The 21,576-nt window shown below is 43.5% G+C and overlaps 1 protein-coding gene across 12 annotated transcripts in view; it reads left to right on the top strand.

The window, feature by feature from the left end:
* chd9 (chromodomain helicase DNA binding protein 9) overlaps positions 1–21,576 on the top strand; it is a 94,145-nt gene that overhangs the window by 32,856 nt on the left and 39,713 nt on the right. For 7 of the 12 annotated variants that reach the window (XM_054771478.1, XM_054771481.1, XM_054771479.1 and 4 more), the window contains one exon: positions 9,130–9,533. In XM_054771478.1, coding sequence (XP_054627453.1) covers positions 9,130–9,533 — 404 coding nt within the window. The other 5 variants (XM_054771484.1, XM_054771486.1, XM_054771483.1 and 2 more) reach the window with 5 other exon arrangements.

Raw genomic sequence — 21,576 nt, 5'->3', positions numbered from 1 at the left:
GAATACCTCAAAACGTTGCAGCTTCGCAACAAATGGCAAGACAAAAGGCCTAATATTCATGAAGGTGATGTCATCCTCCTGAAGGACAATCAGGCAAAGAGGAACGAATGGCCTGTGGGCATTGTCACTAAGACTTTTCCAGGAGAAGATGGATTGGTCCGGAAAGTCGAGGTAGCGGTCGTCAAAGATGGAATCAGAAAGACTTTCTTTCGACCTGTCGTCAACCTGGTGCTGCTTCTTTCCACAAAGACTGTTTAGTGTGGGATCTCTAAAGACCCCATGCGGGGAGTGTTCAGTCTCCTGAGCAGAGCCTATGTTTTCTTGTGTAATGGCACCCCCTTGTGGACGTATTAAGCAATGGTCCCTATTGTACATACGGGTCATTTTCTCTTTTTTTTCTCAACATAACGTTAACGTGACTCGTCAGTTGTCTATTCCTATCGCTGCTCTCATTCACTTTTTCTCAGTGAATACTTCCACTCCTGCCCTTCATGTTCGGTTTCCAGTTACACTACCCTGTCTTTCCTTGTTCCTACAGCTAAAGCAACGTCTGTAAGTGCAGTTTGTGTTTTTTCATATTAAGTAGTCTTGTGCAATGGTAGCTGGTGTACCCCTAGTAGGCTAAGCCAGCTTTCCCTTTGATATTTTTGCCTATGGAGCTTTAACTTTACTCTTGTTGTTAATTCTACATGTGGCCAACCTTTGTGATTCAAGATTCAAGAGAGTTTTATTGTTCTGTTCTTATTTAAGTTCTGTATTGTATTACAGTTTCACAAAATCCTATAAAGGCTAAAGAAGAAAGACCTGCCTCTTTCATCTCCTTTCGGGAACTGTTTAACTGGTTGGCTAGCAAGGCCTGCACACGGTATGTTGCTTATCCCATGTGATAGTGAGCCAAGTTTGTGAGTTTTATCATCATTTTAACCCCAGAAAATTGTAAAATATACAATCTCTGTCATGCTCAAATTAGATTAAGCAATCCGACGCAAATAATTTCCATTAAACTTTGTAGTGAATGGAAACTGTAGCCAATGGACTAGGAAATTATTTGATATTAGAAATGAATAATTGGTTATTAGTTATGTGATTTTTTTCAATCATAAAATGTCTGCCGGACATTATGAGGAGTGTTTTGGTATGGTGCAGAAATCATGATGGCTGGTTTTACCTTCTATAATGCTAACTTAATCATGTGACATGCTTATTCGAGTGAACTTGCCATAGGTTTTGGACTTTTTCGATTAGTTTTTGGCATCTTTCCATTGATTTCTCTTATCAAATGTTATCGTAAATTACTCTCAGGGAGGGATTGCATTACGTTATTATTTTACGACTCGGCTATGCTGTGCACACGTCAGGTCTTCGTCAATACTGACCTCCCCCCCAAAGCTGTAAAGCTAGGGGACGTAGTGATATTCTTTCCGGGAATTTCACCTTTTCAAGGTTCTACTATAAATTTCCATATAAAAACCATCACATGATCTTCTTTATTTAACATTAATCATTTTCAGCCTTCTCTTCTTTTTTTTTTTTTGTTGTTTTTTTTTGGGGGGGGGCGAGTTCAGTTGGAAGTAGAAAAGAGAGCCTGCCGCTGCGGCACCGTGACGAGAAAGTCACGCAGCGTTGAGAGCGAGAGAGAGACCGACACCTGTGGCTCTGTATACAGGCCCCCCCCCCCGCCCCCCCCCCCCCCCCTTCCACTTCCTGTACCACCTCCCACCCAAATCCAACCCCCGCCTCCTCCTCCCCCCGCCCATCTGCGTTGAGAGGAAGCCACGCCCTCCTGCAAAGAGCTTTGCAGGCTGGTTTGCATATTAACACTGAAGTTGCCGGTTGTTGTTTTTCATGGTCATAGCTTTGCAATTAAGCATAGCAGGTAAAAGAAGAAAAAACAGGCGACACCCAACACTTTGCAAGCACCAGGCCTAACAACAGCTTTCACTATTATTAAACTAAATCATATTCTATTATGTCACCTATATGTACAATTTTGCGCTGTTCTACTGATCGCGCATGCCGAGAGGAGCGATCGCGTGAATCATGTGACGCATCTTTGAGCGAGGTGCCATGGGTTTTGAATTTCAAGATGATTTTGCCTTCTTTCCCTGGCGAGGAGCAATCGCATTACAGTCATACAATGACTTGTTGTTGCTGTTGTTGTTTTCAACGCTAGTTAGTGTTAGTATGGATTAATATGTGCAAAAATTACCCCTCCTTTTGAAGCGTTGCCTCCTGTACAATACATTTTTATCACACAAAAAAAACCCACCATATGCCTACATACTGTCCATAAGCTGTACCACCTGTTGCGCTATCACTGTGTGTACGTGTGTGTGCAATTGCCAAAGCGCTTGTACCCCGCTGGGCGTTATCAGATGATACATTTGCTCAGCTTGGACGGGACTCCGCTCCTCAGCTTCCAGGGAGCACACGGCCTCTGTTTTAAAGTCCAAACTCCAAAGCAATGCCTGGCAGGTGGATCTGATGATGCCGCTGCTGTTTCTGTTGTTGCTGTCGCTGTTACTCATCGTTATTTGTCACGCACACAAGGTGACGCTTTTGTTCTCAAAGAGATAAAGACAACACTCCAGTTGGTCAACCATACAGATGTTTATTGACATTATTTTTTCAACATTGGACATTTAATATTCAAGCACTGGTGCTTGGCTGCTGGTTTTAGAGGTCTGGCTAATGTTTGAATGACTGTTTTTGTTCATGTTTGCTAATCCCCCACACCGGCTGTCACATGACTGGCCTTTATGGAGGAATTTGTCGTTATGGATAGTAGCTCTTCTCTACAGCTAACATTCCAAAGCCAACGGCCTCTCTGTCGCTAGCCTGTGAGGTCCCAGGCGAGCTCTGTCCGCTGCACTGTACCTGGCTCGGGGCCAGCCATGTGTCTCCTCGTTCCCGGCGCCATGTGCCAGCTGTTGCACATGGCCGCCTGCGTCGGGAGTCATCGAAAGGCCAGAGCCTCTCGTAAACTGCCTCTGAACCACAGGAAGAGCTCGCACTTCCTCTCTCGGATTCTTCAGTTTTTTGTTGTTGAGGATTCACCGTGAGGACACCAGGTCTTGACCCCACAAGAAGAAAAAGTCCTCATTGTCTCGGAGATTAAAGGAACTTTTATTTACAGTATAAATACAGTGGAACCTGCAAAGTCGAACCTGTTTTGGGGATGTAGTTGACTTCAAAGTTGTGGTGATTTCAAAACAAAAGTATCCAAAAAAACAGCAGTTTCTCATAGGAAAGTAATGTTAAACTATGAGTGAATTAGTTCCAGGCTTAAACTCCACCAGCACCGTCAGAAACCGTTATTTTCAGTGATGTTTTCAACAGTCCCCTTGGTGAAAAACTAAAATCAAGTAAAACTACTCACCGTTAAGAAACACCAGACAGGAGGCGTAATGGAAAGGTATCAGGGTGGTGTTTTCAGAGCGATACTGTCACTTAGTGGCTTTTTTAGGTATCGCTGAATGTTGCGTATTTACATCTCAATTACATATTGTACTGAGCAGCCAGACCCTTTCCTATGCCGCAACAGCCTCTTGTACTCGGAAATCATACTAATTTAACGGTTGATCTGCTACGTATTGCCTTTTAAACAGAACGCAAGAAAGCGGGACAACTTCCTGTCCCGATCTCAGCATTGTGGAATACCCATTACACACAGGGCATTGTACTAGCCTCGTTACAGTTCCGATACTACTAAAAAAAAAAAAAAAAAAAGCAGAAATGACACAGGAAAAAGTCATGTTTTAGAAACAGTATAAAATTGGCTAAAAGTTACGTTTTTTTGGTTCTGTGGTTATTATCCTGCTTTTGTCGTCAGTGGCACGCTTCTGCGAAAGGAGAGCAAATTAATACTTTACATTCTTATTATTGATTATATTATTAGTCCATTTAATATGAAGCTGGCTTGCGAGTAATCTGCCCTACACCAGTGGTTCTCCCATCACTGCTCAATGACAAGCGGTGACCCATTTTGATGGAATGTTTCACTCAGATATCTTCTATTCAAAGGGACTGTTTGCAACACAACGTGAGCTGCAGCGGTGAGACGCTGTCCTGTTTTTTATGGCGCGCTCTTTTTCCAGCGGATATCAGCAGCTGTGTGTCGGACGGACATCACGTCCCCACTCGTTGTCCTTCCCGTCCCGCTCAAGTCGCCCATAAACGTGGCACGCTTCCTGTGGCGGCGTAGAAAGTGAATAGCACAGACTGGAACGAGAGGTGCATTCATGGACATCGGGTTATTACATTATGTATTTACTTTTTGCCCAGGCATAGACCTGCGGCCCATTGAAAATGCCTCCGCGACCCGCTTTTTTGGCCCGACTAGGCAGTTGAGAATACTGCCCTAGATGGACCAAATCAATATGAACCAAACACAAACAGTGGTTTGGTCAGCAACATATTGGAAAAGAGGCAAAAAAAAAGTAGATCACTGTTTTCCAAAGTTAAAGTTAAAATCTTGTTTTGCCTAAAACACAAAGATAATAGGTCTGCTTTAATGGATGACAAAGGAAATTTAAAAAATTCACATTTTATGAACTGAAATCGGAGGATATTTACTTTTTTTTATTAAAACAGTGATTAATAGAGTACCAAAATAGTTGGGTAATTGGATATAATTGATATAATCATTGATTAATTGTTGCAGTGCTAATCTTTTTTTGGTGCACACCAAGCCAAAGTCTCACGAGATGTGGTGCCACGTCTTTTTTGAGCGAGTGTGCCCTAGGTTTTGTTTCCTGATTATTTTTACATTCTTGTATTATATTTGTTTATTATATATTATCAAATAATATTATTTATATATATATATCATATTTTTATTTTCTATAAAATGCGACTGTTACCATATATAACTGGCGAGGAGCCGTTGCATTTTCGTCCGTTACGCTGCGTTTGCCTTGTCTTCATCAAAATGACGGTGAGGCAAGGGGTCACACGGATATTTGAACTAAACTAACTTTAAAACTATAAAACTAAACTTTGCAAGGCTTTCATATATGGATCATCACATTATTGGCTGTAACCCACACATGCATTTTTTAAAAAGAGGACAGGGAGGGAGAGGGCCAGTAGTTTGAGGGTTAATTTGTGAAAGTTAATGTAATAACTGTTAGCACCATCTGCTGGCCTACTTCCTTTTACAAAGAGAGAGAGAGAGAGGGCGAGGGAGAGGGGGGAGTGAGCTAGAGAGAGAGAGAGAGAGAGAGAAACGAGTCTGGTTTTAACGACATCTCTAATATTCATGCTGATGCATTTTGCCGCTTTGTGCTTTCATTTTCCTGCCGCCTGCGCTGCCTGCTGCAGTCTGGAGCGAGAGGGGAGGGCAGCACGGGGAGGAACAACCGGGAAAAACCAGGGGAAAAACATCCAAACAAGAAGCAGGCTTTTCTTGTGTGCTTTTTAAAAGAGTAAACCTACCTTATCCCACTGCACGAGGACGACGGCGGCGAGGACAGAAGGAAGGGAAGGGAATCAAGACGGACGAGGAATCGACGAGACCGGAGGAGAGCGGTGGACGGAGGGTAGGAAACTAGAGAGACTAAGGGGACGGCGAACAGAATGAGCGCTTCCTGGACTGCCCCTCACCTCCTCTGCCGCCCACAGCGCTGCATCACCCTGTGAAGAGACAAGCGAGGGGTGAGGGAGTAAGAGAGAGACAGAGGGGGAGGGAGGGTGAGGGAGCTCCCATGCGCTCCTCTTGAGCCCTGCCCGCTTTGGGGGGAGGGGGGAGGAGGAGGGGAGGAGACAAACCGATCCGGCGTTCTCACACACACACCCGCCTTGAGGAGTCGAACGGACCGCTGGCGGTGGCGGAGGAGGAGGAAGAGGAGGGTTGGGAGGCCAACCAGAAGAGGAGAGAGAGTGTGTGAGAGGGAGAGGGAGGGAGGGGAGACGGGGAAGGGGCGGGGGGGGTCCGAGAGGAAGAGGCGAAAAGTGTGAAAAACGGCGAGGGGGGAAGAAAAAACCCGGCGAAAGAGGCTTTTGTTAGGGAGGTAGTGTTGCCCGGGGGGGGAGGAAAAGAGGAAGAAAATGTCTACAGTGAAGAGGCCAAGAGGAAGGGTAAGTGAGCCTCGGGAGGGAGGGGTCGGTGGAGGGGGGGAGGAGGAGCCAGGCAGGAACTGAACAACCTACTCATGCTGCACCGCCGCCATCTTGAACTCATTGCTGCTTTCCCCTCTTCCCCCCCTCTTCACCCTCCCCCCTCCTCTTCCACACTCGCATGCTTTGCTTACGGAGAGCCGACATGTGCACTATTCTTTCCACCCCCCATCAAACCCCCTCATTCCATAGGCCGCCTCGCCGTTCTCTCATGACTCTCTAGCTTGTACAGTGTGTGTGTGCGCGTATATGTATGTATGTGTGTGTGGGTGTGTGTGTGTGTGTGTGTGTGCGCCCTTCAAGAGTTGGGACCTGCAAATGTGGAAAGTCAGCAAAAAAAAAGCAAACAATTTGAAGCCCTTCACTCTCCCTCGCTCTTTCTCTGCTTAGTTCAGGTCGTAATAGTCGTCCTCTTCGTACCGGAGAGATTGGAATCGGTGCGGTGCTAGCAGGCTGTAATTTCAGTTATTTATAGACTACATTACACAGCTGCAGTGCTCTCAATTTTGCTGCATTTTATCATGTCCCCCCCCCCCCCCCCCCCTTGCTTGTTTTCATATTTTTACCACCCCCCTTCTCATTCTGCGTGTGCTCTCATGTTCCTCCACTCCTAGGCTTTACTTTCAGCCCCTCCCCTCCTATTCGCTTCAATGAGAACATTCCAGCTTGATCCAGTCAATTTTTCTACCTAATAGTCTCAGTGGCGTTGCACACGTGATGGGTCATAATGCAGCTTTTGTGTGTGTGTGGCTATGTGTGTGTGTTTGTGTGTTCTTGGCTTCCCTCCAGCATACATACATTCATACACATGTTGCTGGGGAGGTCGAAGCTAGACTGAGTGCAAAAAGTGAGTACACCCCTCACATATTTTTTACAGTATATCTTCTGTCGCGACAACACGATAGAAATGAAAGTTGGATGTACTTTAGAGTAGTCTGTGTGCAGCTTGTAGAGCAGCGTCGAGTTAGGATCCACTGAAAATGAGTCAACACACAGCCGTTATTGTCTACATAGCTGGCAACACAAGTGAGTAGCAAGGTAATTGTGTCTTGCTTGGTTGTGGTAGCATCACGGTCTGGGGCTGCACGAGTGGACCCGACACTGAGATTGTGACGTGGGCTTCGACTTTACAGTCGTCCCTTGTTTTATCCCTTGTTCTAAACTTAAGTAGCCAGAAACTTACCACTTCCACACATGATGGGAGAAGTCATGTTGGACACGCCATGGCTGACTTCATGACTTCATGCAGTGTTAAGGTAATGTAAGGTAAGGTAATGTCTCAATGTTTTGTGTCATTACTGCCGCCTAGTGACCACAATGCTACATATGGCTTGTATTTCAATGTGTGTTGACTAATAATAGACAATAGTCTACCACGAAATAGCAATCAGTTATTAAAGAATTTCTGAAAAAAACGCGATATAGCGAGGGAGCGATAATCGAACCATGATATTGCGAGGGACGACTGTATCTGTCATTCAGATTTGCATTGGCGATGAAAATCAGAATGAGATTTTGTTGAATTGGCTCAGTACAGGGAAAAAAACAAAAAAAGAAACACTCTGCAGCAGAGCCATCACGCCCTCTTTTTGTCTTGTACTGTAATGCACGCAGCAAATCATGCGGTGTGTTGCCAATAGGGATATCAAAGCATGCGCACATGAAACACTTCCTGGATTTTTGCATTTGTCAATATCAACAAAACTAGTGACTTTTTGTGGTCTATTGGACTGCAGTCAAGCATGGTGGTGGTGGTGGTATCTTGGTCTGGTGCTGCCGGTACCGGGGGGTCCCTCCATCCATCCATCCATCCATCAATCCATTTTCTTCCGCTTATCCGGTTATGGCAGCAGGCTCTACTCTGGGGCCCTCCCGGATGGCCGAGCTCCTCACCCTGTATCTTAGGGTGAGTCCACCCACCCTACGGAGGAAACTCATTTCAGCCCCTTTGGGGGTTGCTGCGGTTCATTGAGAGGTAACAAATATTCATCCACTGTGACATTGTGAAGCAGAGCATGATCCCTTCATTCGGGAAACATGGCCGCATGCCAGTTTTTCCCCAACATAAGGGGTCCAAACACACCTCCAAGATGATCGAGTTCTTTGCTGAGGAAGCTGAAGATAAAGGTGATAGAGTGGCCAAGTACAGTATGTCTCTAGACCTGAACCCAATGGGTCGCCGGTAGGGCATCCTCATGCGTAAAGAAGGAAGTTGGATGAGTGCAAGGTGTCAATGATCCACCAGCTCCATCGGTGAGTGGAAAAGGATTCCAGTAACATGTGGAACTCTGGTGAATTCCATGCCCAAGAGGATTAAGACAGTGCTACATAACAATGGTGCTTACACTAAATATTGACACTTTGGGCACAGTTTAGTGTACTCACCTATGTTGCCAGCTATTTCGACAATAATTGCTGTGTGTTGTCTAACTTTCAGTGGATAGTAAAGCTATATTGCTATGCACGCTGTACATGCCTACTCTAATGTACATACAAGTTTTTTTTCTATGTTATTGTCTCTTAAGAACATATACTATAATAAAAATACTTGGTGAAATGTAAGGGGGGTATTCACATCTTAGACTTTAAAAATGCAGTTGTGTAAACGATGACATTTTTATGCAAATATAATAATATAAGGAAGTACAGCATAGGCATTTATGGTTCCATGTTGACATTGGGTCATTGACATAGCTTTCTTCTCTCGTGAAGCTCAAGGCCTCACCGCAGTCATCATTCACATATCCTCATGTACAGTATCAGCCTGGCGGGATTATGTAGGTCTTCAAGGTCCAGGGGTCCTTTACACTGCAGGATTTTAGTGTTTGGGCAAATGTCAGTGCTGTCATTTTTCCATGAAAATGATAAAAAAAAAAAAAAAAAACGGAGGTTAAAACCACAAAAAGGTCCTTTTTAATGGTGTGAACAACTAATCCTAAGTTCTGCATGTTTACTAAAGTGTCCAAAGCGATTCGAAGTCTAATTTCCTCCTGCATTTCTCTTTCTTTAAAGCCCCGGAAAAACACTAATGGTCCCGCCAGCCAGGTCCGGGTTCTCAGCCCTGTGATGAAGAGCAGCTCATCCTCCTCTTCCTCTTCATCCTCGTCCTCGTCCTCGTCCAGCTCCTCGTCAGAGAAGAGGAAGCCACGGCGGTCGCACCACCAGTCCGATCCGGTGCCCCCGGACAAGCAGGAGAAGGCCAACAGGATCATATCGGAGGCCATAGCAAAGGCCCGGCAGCGCGGGGAGAAGAACATCCCCAGGGTGATGAGCCCCGAGTGCTTTCCCAGCTCCTCGTCGCATCACAAGAGCCGCCAGGAACATAAAGGGAATGGCAAAGCGCGGTCCAAAGAGAAAGCCTCCAGAAAGGCCTGCATCATACCATCTTCCACGTCCAAGCAGAAGCCCAAGATTGGGTATGTGCTTCTCAACTTTTATCGAAACTAATGTTACCCCTTCGGGTTCACTATTGGACTCCAAGGTCAATTTTTATACCGTCTCAGAGAGTAGACAGCCCGCCTCTGAGAATGCCTTCTCTTACTGCAGCTGCAATAACACTCCTCTTCCCTGTTTAGCTCCCGATGGGAAGCTAACGAGCTAAATGGTTGACGAGAGCTGTGGCTGCTCACAAAGTTGGCGTCACGTCACGTGCTAATTTAAAAAGCAGGGGTGTCCAAAGTGCAGCCCAGCAACCATTTGCAGCCCGTGTCTTGGTTTTATTTCTTATTTCTTGACACAATGAGGGAATCCAAATAAACCATAAAAGTCGCAAAAATGTGGGGAAAAAATAGAGCAAAAGTCAACAAAAAAGACGAAATGTTGACATTAATAATACCAAACTTTCCCTTTCAATATGTCATGTTTTTTCTTTTAATTTTTTTAGCCTTTTTACAAAATAAAATATCTATATCTATAAGCCACTACTTTTTTCACACGGCTTAAACAATGATGCGGTCAATTTATAACTAAAAGAACTACAGTTCCCAGTGATGCCAAGTGCCGAAACAGAAATATTATTACGTTTTGAAGTCTTATGTGGCCTTTGCCTTTTGATTTGACAAATCTTAAGTAATTTTGAGCAAGTGTAGAATTACTTGAGCTTGGACTGCTTGGACAATGGCAGCTGCTGAACTCCAACAGGGAATAGGTGTAAATATCCCACACCTGCGGTTTACTGTATATATGTACAAAAAAATATTTTGCTTTAAATTTGGTGGCCACGGCTTATATTCAGGTGCGCTCAATAGTCTGGAATTTACGGTACATAAATGATCCCCCCCATTTATTAAGGCTGGTAGGTCTACTATTAGATCAAGTAAAAATTTGGTTCATATTAAGGATTCCCACGTGGGCTGGAAAACATGGGAAAATGTGTGACCAGTTTCCCAGTTCTAGAAAACATGGAACACGGGCAAAAAGCTCAAATGTCTTGGAAACGGTGAAGTTATGGAAAATTATTTCTCCTCCGCCTGCCTTGTGAATGCAAATGAGTTAACACTGATGCTCGTGCATGGCTGTTGTCACGGGATCTTCCGGGCAACATTAACTCGTAGCGCTTCTCTGCTTCTAACCGGCACAGCGCCCCACATGACGCTAGCAGCCAATCAAATTTGCATTTCCGCTTGGAGCAGTTCTGCAACCCATTGTTGCTAGATTTAGCCACATTTTAGACCCTGTTAAGGACTTAGTGCCTGGAGACAAAATTAGCAACTGTAAGTTGAAAGTGTCACCAGTACTGGTCAGTATCATGTTATGAGTTGTTGTAAAATGTCGTGGAAAAATAATGTCAGGGAAATAGTGGGAACCCTGATGTTTGTGAAAAGCACAAGGCAAAGTTGATGTTGATATCACAGCCTCCGACCTGCCCCTAGCTAGATGACTCTGACCTCTATTTAAAATAAAAATAAAATCAGGCCTCACTACACATCCTAAAACAAACCATAGAGCTCTGCCAACTGTCTGTCATCCAGAGATGTGGGAGCTGTTATTTTGATCATTTTCTTTCGCTTCAGCGAATAGGCTAACCTAGCATGATGATGCTGTTAAAATGTGAGTGTAATGTTAGCACTGTAGCTCACATAGCTATGCTAGTGTGGCTAACATTTGTGTTATTTGTGCTATTACGGTGGATGAGTGCAGAGTTACAGTGTATATGTTAACGTTTATTCTGCGTATCAGGTCTCTCGGTTAGTTATATGGTAACTTGTTTGTGGTTTCTGGGTCTAACCGTTCCAACGTTACAGGTAGAGACCATTGCAGAGATTGTGGCAGGTGTCACATAACATGTTACTGGATGTCTGCAAGAGTTTGTGTTGTGATGTAGCGTCTTGCATAGATATTTAGTTGGCTGTATCGCTGGAATTCTGGTCAAAATGAGTGGAGTCCTCTGCGCTAGAAACAAGCATACCTTTTGGCAAAAAAAAGTTATCCACACAACAAGAGATGGTCCACCATCATGCCGCCGTGCTTGTTTACACAAAACTTTCCATGTGGTGTGTCAACAGCGTCGCAGCCATTCCCGCCTGTCCCAATTCCAACTCGTTGTCGAGACTATATATTATGACTTTTACGCTTAAATTTGCACGGCGGTGGCACAACATTCTCGGCCTGTAATGAGTGTGAAAGGGAGGCTTTATCTTGCTGAGATACACATTGTGTCGAAACAGCGTCAACAGTGTTCTTTGGATTTTATGGCTGTATTTGTGTGTGACATGCTGCCAGATTGCTGTAGTATTCCAGCAATAGCAAACAATACGGTATGAGTGAATTGGGGTGATCGTTTTGGGGCAATTTGTCCTTGTCGTTTTTAGAAACGGTCCCAAGATTTAAAGATGCAGAGCTACAGTTTTAGATTTAGATTTTGTTTTTGCACGAGAGTTCATGGTCTACTTGCAGTTAGTGAGAGCTCAAAGGTCAGCTTTTTACAGCGTGCTGTGACCATAAAGCAGGCCTGAGCCATCGGTGGAGACACGGAAGCAAACAAAAGCCGCATTCACATGTGACACGGTGCTGGCTCGTATGTGCAAGCCAGCGTAATTTGCCTCCCATCCCCCTGTTCCGCTGTTTTCAGGCTATCAAATTGTTCTAGGCCACACCTTGCTTCCTTCGTTGCCATCACGCCGGTTGTGTGAGGGCCCAGGCAGCACGTAAATGAATGGATGTATATGGTAATGTGTGGAATTTTGTGTCTGGCGAGAGTAATTTATGTGGAGCTTTCTGCGTTAATTAGCTGAGGATAAAACAAGTGAAATTCATCGCACGCCTCCGTGATACAGTTTTATCTTTTGCAGTGTCCCTAAAATCATAAACTAACGCTCTGTTTGATTGTGTAATTAACACTGAGGCCAAAATATTAGTTTGAATGTACACCGGCTTGCTTTTTCCTGTACGCCAACTCTGCAGTCGACCAAAAGCATTCCATCAAATGCATTCCCAGTCGGTCTGCTTTCTGTCATTCAAAAGGTAGCGTCCTTGTAGCGAGGTAATGAGCTGTATAACCCATTTTCATCCTGTGTAACCATGCTTGGCCTACATTAGGATCAGGACGTATGCAGCTTATAGTTCTCAGGCCTACTTGTGTAACAGGCATTACATCACGTATTGTACCAACCCTTTTTACAGGATATATAAGATGTTACACCCTATGCGGCGATGAATGAAGCCATAGTGATGGTCCGCCGGTCCTTGCGAGTGCCTCTCGCTGTGAGCTGACAGCAAGTTCAGCTGCGCAGAGCTCTTGGTGCGAGCGTGTCAGTGGGAGTGTGCGAAATGTCCCGTTAAAGGTGTAAATATTCATGTTTTGGCGCTCATCTTTCAACCGTTCAGAAACTGTAAAGTCAAGAATGGATATTTCGGTACCGGTCGTTCCGATAATGATGAAGCTTGGCATGACAAGTCTGGTTTCCACCCAAGCAGTACAGTTGAGTTCAACGCGGTATGGTATGGTTCCAGTCGAGTAAACCCTGTTCAGGCTTGTGTTTCCCGCTGTGGGCTGTGTAGGTGGAATGGTGATGGTTTTAGCAACTATGTAAATGCTGTGACATTATACCAAACCAGCGAGGAGAAACCTGGCACTTTTGTTTGCCAGTTAATTCCGTTGTAATGTTACCAATCAAAGGACAGCAGTGTGTCTAGCGTACTAAAGCATACCGCTGCCACTGGCAAACAGGTACGATAAAGTGTGACGGCTACTATTTGGTGTGGAGACATGACTATGTATGTTGCACCAGGCGGTACAGTTGCAAATGGCAAGGTGACGTCAGCTACTTTTTTACAATACCAAAAACGAACTCACCCGATTTGCTTGGTGGAAACAAAATGTGGGAGGATTAGATCATTTATTGTGCGGAAATAATTCTGGATGAATTGAGTCTTGAAGCAACTGAGGCGAGCCAGCAGGGGTGCTATTGATTTAGTCAGTATTAAAGTTTTGCTGTGGCTATGATGTGATCGATGTGAAGTTACTCTACATTTACACATTTACAGGCTATTCAACTAAATAGAAACAGAAAGGAACAGGGCTCGTATTTATACCTTCAGAGACGGCCCTCAAACATAGTCTATTTAACAGAGCAAGACTGGTAGTCAAAGATCGTGTATATTACAGGAGCATTGCTTACTTGCGAGTAACCAGCTGGCAACAAAAATCCAGAGGAGTGTTTGTTCTGCCTAGGAACACAGATGGACTGTAAAAGGAGCATTACCTTAGGTGCTGGTTTAAGGATTACTGCAAAAAAAAGATGTCGCTTATTCAGGATTTAAAAAAAAAATACATTTATTTCCCGAAAGCGTAAACTAAATAGATTTGCGTTGCTGGTCTGTTACCAACTGCGGGTCATAGTTGACCCATGGGCTGCCAGTTGACTCGAGCTGATTTATGCGAGGGCAGCATCCTTCTGCCCAGTAGGACACTGGCATAGAAACAGGTGTGCAGAACATCCAGACAGATTCTCCACAAAAAGCAAATAACACTTAAATTTGTAAGACCTTGAAATCCAAATGATTCACACTTTGGTGCAAGGGAATTCATGTCAACACAAGACAAAGGGGAGCAATGAAGCTTATAACATAACAGACCGATAATGTGTCACATTGTTTTTATGTTTCTTAGAAAGGTCAAGGTCCTGTCATCGTTGACGTCCGGCTGCGATGTTTGAGTGTCGACAGAGTTCTCACTCATGGAGCTCGGCAGCTGCTTTTTTGTATTTGGCTTGAGCCTCCTGATAGTCTTTTGTTTGTGTGTCCGGTTGCTAATGTAAGGAGCATAATGGAGAACAGCCTGCACAGATGATGACAAGCAGCCTTGGGGAAAAGAGTCTCTCTCTTTTTTTTCTTTTTTTTTGCTCATTTGCATGCACCACCCAGAATCTCCCCATAAAATATTAAAGCTTCTCAGCGGAAGGGTTGCTCGTCTGATTCAGACGTCATCGTCAGTCCTTGATGCTTAGATGCACCCAGGCTCACTTCCATGCCATTTGACACGACTGGAATTGAGTTTCCAACGAGACTTGTCTGGGTCCATTACATGCTAGTGCCATGGCAACATCGCTTTCTTCGAGGAACATCGGTTCTGTTTGAATGTTGCAAAGTGTCCACTAGGTCAGACAGTGCTCTTGCATCTGTCTGCAAAAGGCACAACTTAGTCACCCATTTTTGTTTATGTAATCTAACTTTTCTATTCCTGCACTGCTGCACCCAAATGGGTGAAAATTTGTCACAACATGCATCTCTACTGTGTTGCTTGTGCTATTATCTTTCTAACAAATACGCAGCATGGTGGCACTGTCATTAAACCCCAAAGTATGACCCCTATAAAACGGATTGACTTGATATTTCTCACACAGCTCAGTGCACTCTACATAACAACCCGCTGTAACTTTAGAGCGTAGTGCTGAATCACCGCAACCTTTTTAGGCGACTGGCAAGCGTGTATGTGTACAGTTTGAGCAAAAATGGTTGAAAAATATGCCTGCCATCAAGCAAAATTTGTCCAAGTCATTGACCGTTTGTCTAATGATTATAAAACTTTCAAAATATCTCTGACCTGTCTTCTAGCATGCATGCATGCATGCTACCACAATCAAAGTACAAGGAAAAAAATATATAAAAAATTTGACAATATACTGTATTGCAATCTACTAATATCATTTATACCTCGTTACACTCTTCTGCACTCTGTGTATATGCTAGCGGCCCCGCCTCCACCCACTGAGACAAAGAGACTGTGTGACTTACAAAAGGGCTCACTCCATTCATGCCGTTGTTTTATGGATCAAACGCGCCAAGGTGCTGAAACCAATGCTCAGAGTGAACTCTTTTCCTGCCTGTTTGGAGGCGGGAGACGAGGACACGCTTGCACGCGGCAATATATAGAGGCTACAAAACGATTGAGTTCATTTTCATTTATTGTGTGATTAAGTAATTTATTTATAAAAGTCCCAGGCCTGGTGCCCTAAGGCGCAATTTTGTGGCACAAGTTCTTGTGACGTTGAGCAATTGGGGCAGTATCACTCTGCAAACACCTTCCTGTTCTCTCTCCATTGAGAGAAGGTGAGTAGTTTTACTTTATTTTAGTTTTATTTAATGTTGTTATACAGTGGTTTGCTTGTCTTTATGCTTGCCTGTACAATGAATGACTCAAAGCAGGCTCCATATTTGTACTTCCTGTAAAATAGGTGTAATGACTCCAGTACTTTAGTGCATCAGGGTCTCTGCAGCTTTCAAGAAGTCAAATCTAAGACTTTTAAATACATTTTTAAGACCATAATGAATACAATTTCACGTCTAAACATCTAAACCAATGCTCAGAGTGAACCCTCTCCCTTCTTCATTTTCATTAATTGTGTGATTAATTAATTATCATCCCAGGCCTAGTGCTGACGACTTGTTTTTTTTTGTTTTTTTTTCCTGAATGAGAAACCCTTGCCACATTTCAATCTCGAGAGCTTTTGTGACACCCCTAGTCATATAAACACCAGTGAGGAGCTTGGCTGGCGAGGCGGGGTACGACCTGGCCTGGTTGCCAGTCAATCACGGGCACATACAGGTCCATGTGGAGTAATATCTCTGCCTGTTCTGAACTTCTGTTTCCATGCCACAGGTCATTTACGTGTATGTATTCCCAGCTGTATTTCACAGGGCCTGCTATGATTTCTATATATTAGTGGAGTTGGGTTGACGGAGAAGTGATCCATCAAAGGTTTGACGGCGCTTGTAATTCCAGGGCAGCAAAAGCATGTGTGGATTTCCAGTTGGGGCTTAAAAACCCGCTGACAGGACTTGATTTACAGTAGCTCACTGTCTTGGCAGTGTGTACCTACAAGACGTGTCCATTATGTTCAAGCAAAGGTTATTTCCAAGGCAAAGCCTCAGCGATACTAGCTTCCCGGAAGGCTGGAATTAGATTTTCCATGCAGCCTACCTGGCTGTGAAATAACCTTGTGTGCAATTATCAGATGAGAGCATTGTGCCGCTCGTTCCCCCTCCCCCCTACTTTATGGCTTTTTTTTTTTTTTTTTTTCCCCTGATTATAAATTTCTTCCAGCATGCTCGGAGCTGTTGTGCAATGTTTCAATGTTTCCTGTGCGCCGGCCTGTTCCCGAATACGCTGATGCTACAAAGCTAGCAGACTAACAGGGGAAAATATTAACACAAAATGGTGCTTGGGAGATCAATTACATGATAGAAAATGGGGGTTTAATGTGTAGCCTATATTCCGCAGCATATACGGCATTCATTTCCCTCAATTTTGTCCTCTCTCTGGCTGTTTTTTTCCCCCCATTTTCTATATAATAATTTCATTGTTCATCTCTTGCATGGTGTGCATGCCTGTGTGTCATTGTGTGCCATATATACTGTACACGTTTGTTAATGGGCTTGTTGTCTTTGAATGTCATCACGCACTTGTCACAGTAGAAAGACGAAAGCCATGCTAGCCTTCAACAACACCCAGCGTATCTTGCATAGGAAATAGTTACCTTTAACCAAGAGTATCACAGATCTCCTTAGGGTGCAGCTGTAATTAGCTTAAATTTTGTTATTATGATGATTTTTTTTTTTTGTCGTTCTGTGAAAGTTTCTCACGCTTTGCTAATATTGCTTAAAACCTTCTTCAAATGCTCATCATTCATTCACTCTTCAGCCACACACTGGTGGTGGTAATATACAGTACATATGTAGTCTGGGGTAGACTGACGGAAACGTGGCTGCCAATTCACGCCTACGGCCTCTCCAACCACCACCAAACATTGTATGAAATGTTCCATTTCATTTGACACAGGCTGAAATCATGAAAATACTGTTACCGAATGCAGGGGTTTTCAAAGTACGGCTCACTGAATCTTCCCTCCGTTACTTTTGAAGAACTGGTTTTCTGCCGGAACGACAAATCATTTCATTTTGCATTTGCTAACATAACTGAAGTTAGCAGGTTTTTAAACATGTTTTTCTTTATTTTTCTCAAGCTGCTGTGCCTTCCCTGAAGTCTTCTAGTGCCTCCCAGAGGAGAAAACAAAACAAAACAAAAACACTGATCTAATGTGTTATATTTCATAAAAAGAGAGGTCTGGATCAATACTTTAAAGGCACCAGGCATGTTTTACCGGTTTTACAAGGCTTGCTTGCTAAGATCACATAAAGTATATATTGTAATGTAGTCGTTTGTGCCACTGGACCTTTAAAGGAAGTAAATGAGCGGCTAAAAGCAGGTGGAAGCTAAAGAATCAATTTACTGCGTCAAAAGATTCAAAGAAGAATGCAGGTTGGCAGGAAAGACAATAGCATAGAAAAGGCAGTCAGAAGAATCACAGGGTGAAGCCACAGGTGGGTGGAGCACAAGGGTCAGGTGAAACTGATGACTGAAAGAGGAAAGGTCAAAGCAACGGACTGTGGAGCTTGTGTTGTCACAGTATGTTTCTCTGCTTGTAAAACAAAATCATTTTTAGATCCTATGCTATTAATTACACAGTTGCATCTCAAGGCGTGGCTCAAAAGATGAGCACTGCTCTTGGGCTGCTAGCAATTCAGATATTTTTTTATTTGGGTAGGACATAAAACAAATATGGAGGCTTCGTATGACATGATGCTATGCCGTGGCGAACTCCACTTCTCATTGCTGATGTCATGTCATTGGTGTTGAGGCCACAAACCCCATACTTAGCAGGGTTTCTCCGAGGATTTTTTTGTAGCTGTGGTGATGGGCTGCATGAGAGGGCAGACTTCCGCCGCCGCTGTTGTGCTGCTGCTGCCGCGGCTGCAATTTCTTATTTTTTTATTATGACAAATAACAATTTTATGACTTCATTATTTTTTTTTACTTTTTTCAACAGCCAAGAACATTGTAAAACTTAATTTAATGGCAAAGTTGCTGAGAGCGCTTTGAGAGTCCTCCTTTTGTTACCTGACCTATTTAGTCAAATGGTGCGACGTACGACGAGAGTACAAAAAGAATACATTTTCTTATTATATGACACAAACCTAAAGTAAATTTGATGCCTGTTTTAGAGTAATATTAATACATGAGAAATGAATCGTTCAATAATATCTTTTTTAGTTAAAAAATAACACAATTAACAAAATAAAATGACACTTTAAATATGTTTGTTTTAGTAATATGTCCTATATTCAAACAGCATCAGGGTTATGATAGCACAGGTTTGTCCAACTTGGAGAACTATTAAAGCTACTTTGACAAAAAGAAAGCTATTTGTGTTTTATGTGACTGCCAACATTCAAATTGTAATCAATTTACAAAGCACATCTCCACTCCAGTGTGCACATTTGTCATTAAATACAGGTGTCATGTTTGAATAGAACACTAAATCGACTGATTTCTTACCATCAGTCCAGCGTAGCCCAGCAGACTTTTGGGGGTTGTTGGTCAAATCAGACCCAAGAGAGCTACACGAAAAACAACTCTGTGAAGCGCTATAGATTCAAGAGTTTTATTGTCATATGCACAATCAAACTCTATACTACCAATGGCCCAAACCATACAGTACAATATTTCCATGTCACTACAGTATTTTGCTCCTGTTATTCAACTGAAGCCGTGTCAGCTTGTGTAGCAGATGTGTTGTCAAAGGCAGTCGACAACTGCTTGTTAAATGCCAGGTGGTCGTGTGTTTTGCCAGCTAGATTGGCAGTACCGGGGCACCACCTCAACACCAATGCGCCGCCTGGAGCATCTCTATTGACGATTCCACGGCCTTCAAATATCTTGTTTCACACTTCAGGTTTTCCCATGCTTGGATCAGCATTGCCTGATCCCCGTTGTTTCCTGTAATCTGCAGAGCCGCCGCCCGGCAATGTGACACTATTATTCAACGGCAGACATATTTTCATTGGTCGTCCAATGTGGCCGTTCCAAATGCTCTCTCTCTCTCGCTGTCTCTCTCCAACCTTTTTGGATGTCACAGCCGATCGACTCTGTGACGCTCTGACTCGGCACATTTCTCAGCCCTCCCGTCAGATGAGGCCGACCCCGTGGACGCGCACTGGTGTTGCCTTTCACAGGATGTGATGTCACCGCCAACAGCCAAACGCGCCTCTCAAGGGCACGTTGCGTGGCAACCGTAAAGTGTCATTGTCGGAGGATATGTGAAATGTAATATCATGAGCTGGGAGAGGAGGAGGAGGAGGGGCCGGCAGGAAGAAGAGGCAGCTCTTTATAGCACTGCACTGCTGTAGGAATCTGCTTTTCCCCTCCTTTTCTTCTTATATGTAAATAATACATTTAGTCAGCACGGGTATCTTCATCAGGGGCTCTTGCTGGGTTTTTGCCATCATGTTTTGCAAAGGGATTCTCACGACCTTGGCTTGCCAGGTGCAACAATGTGATGGCAAATTAGCCGTGTCAGCGTTTTTGTACTCACTTGTTTATTAGTGATGATTTTTTAGCAGAAACACGTCGTCAAGCAGCAGAATAACAGGCAGGTCCACATTTTTGTCCTGTGTTTGGTCTTTGTTCTAGTTGAAATGTGGAGAGACAGTGCAATTAACCTACACCATCCACCCCCACAACACACACACACACACACACACACACACACACACACACACACACACACACACACGGATGGACGCATGCCAGAGGGGGTTAAATGGAAATGCTCCCATGTCTTTGTTTTTTTTTTTTTTACTTCCTACGGTACCTCGCCCTCTCAAATTGTCCACAAGTGGAAAAAAAGCCTCATAGCTTTCCATCCCTTCTTGTTTGTTGCACTGACGTGCAATTGAATTTGAATGGAGAGGGTGATTGCTTTCATTTCTTTGATTTCTTTCTTTCATTTCTCAATAATGAACACACAAATAACACATTTCAGGCATATGCAGGAGGATGAGTACTCCTGGCGTTTTAATTTATTGCTAATCCAAATTAGGATTGTTCGTCCTTGGTGAAGGTCTGCGCTAATTCTAATTTGATATATGGCCGAACTGAGCCTTTCAGGAGAAATTAAAATTACACTTGACCCTCAATTCAGGATGTTAGATGTTTTTTTTATTTATTTATTTTGATTGAATTGTTTGGATTTACAGTGGAACCTTGTTTAGCGTTATTATTCTGCTCCAGAATGTCTGACTCAAACTGAAACATACTCTAACGGACTCATGTTTTCCCATAAGAAATAATGCAAATCCAATTAATCCGTTCCGGAATGACGAATGAAAGGGATAAATAAAAATTTAATGTCACTTTTGCCTTGATTGACGACTTGATTGTTGACAAAGACGGCTATGAGGCAGTGAGGAGAGGAGGAGATATCCACATGAACACCATTTTCCTGTTTTGCTCTGACTTATTTCTTCAATTCAGTAGTGTTTCTCACCCTCCATCAAAATGCTGCCCCTTGGCTCAGTTGTGGGTTATTTTGTGATCAAAAGAAAAGCAGAGACTACTGTGTACGTTGGCAAAGAATTACAGAGCCAACTGGTGATGACATCATAGACTGGCTACGGAACTGGGGGACAATGACTTCCAGGTCTGGTTCAGAGCATGCGAATAGACTTACAGGGACTTTTTGTGATAAAAATCCATTAAGAGCACAGTTGGACTCACACGGTGTGTATTAATAACTCGACAAGATACGCGCCATATTGTATGCTAAACGGGAAAGCTACAAAAGTGTTTGCATGCGTTTTTAATGTAAACCGGAAAATATGCCAACTGGGGCGCGCGCTAACAAAAGGATCCACTGTATAGCTTCTTTCTTTTCCCATAGGCAAAAAAAATCACGTTATGATGCCATCAGAATAATAAGTCTGTATGTCCACGTTTTAAGCAATTCTTTAAAGTACTGTCATACAAGTGTAAAAAGAAGCCACCCGAGTGAATAGGATGTAATAACGGTCAAATGTGTACTTCATCTTAACTTTAATTACACTTGAAAACATTTTATATTAATATGATTGACTTGTTGTGGACGTGGACATATTGTTTTGAGCAGCCAGGACACAGACACG

This window comes from Dunckerocampus dactyliophorus, chromosome 3 (assembly GCF_027744805.1).
Source record: "Dunckerocampus dactyliophorus isolate RoL2022-P2 chromosome 3, RoL_Ddac_1.1, whole genome shotgun sequence".
Lineage (NCBI taxonomy): Eukaryota > Metazoa > Chordata > Actinopteri > Syngnathiformes > Syngnathidae > Dunckerocampus > Dunckerocampus dactyliophorus.
This window is presented reverse-complemented; position numbering and strand designations above follow the sequence as displayed.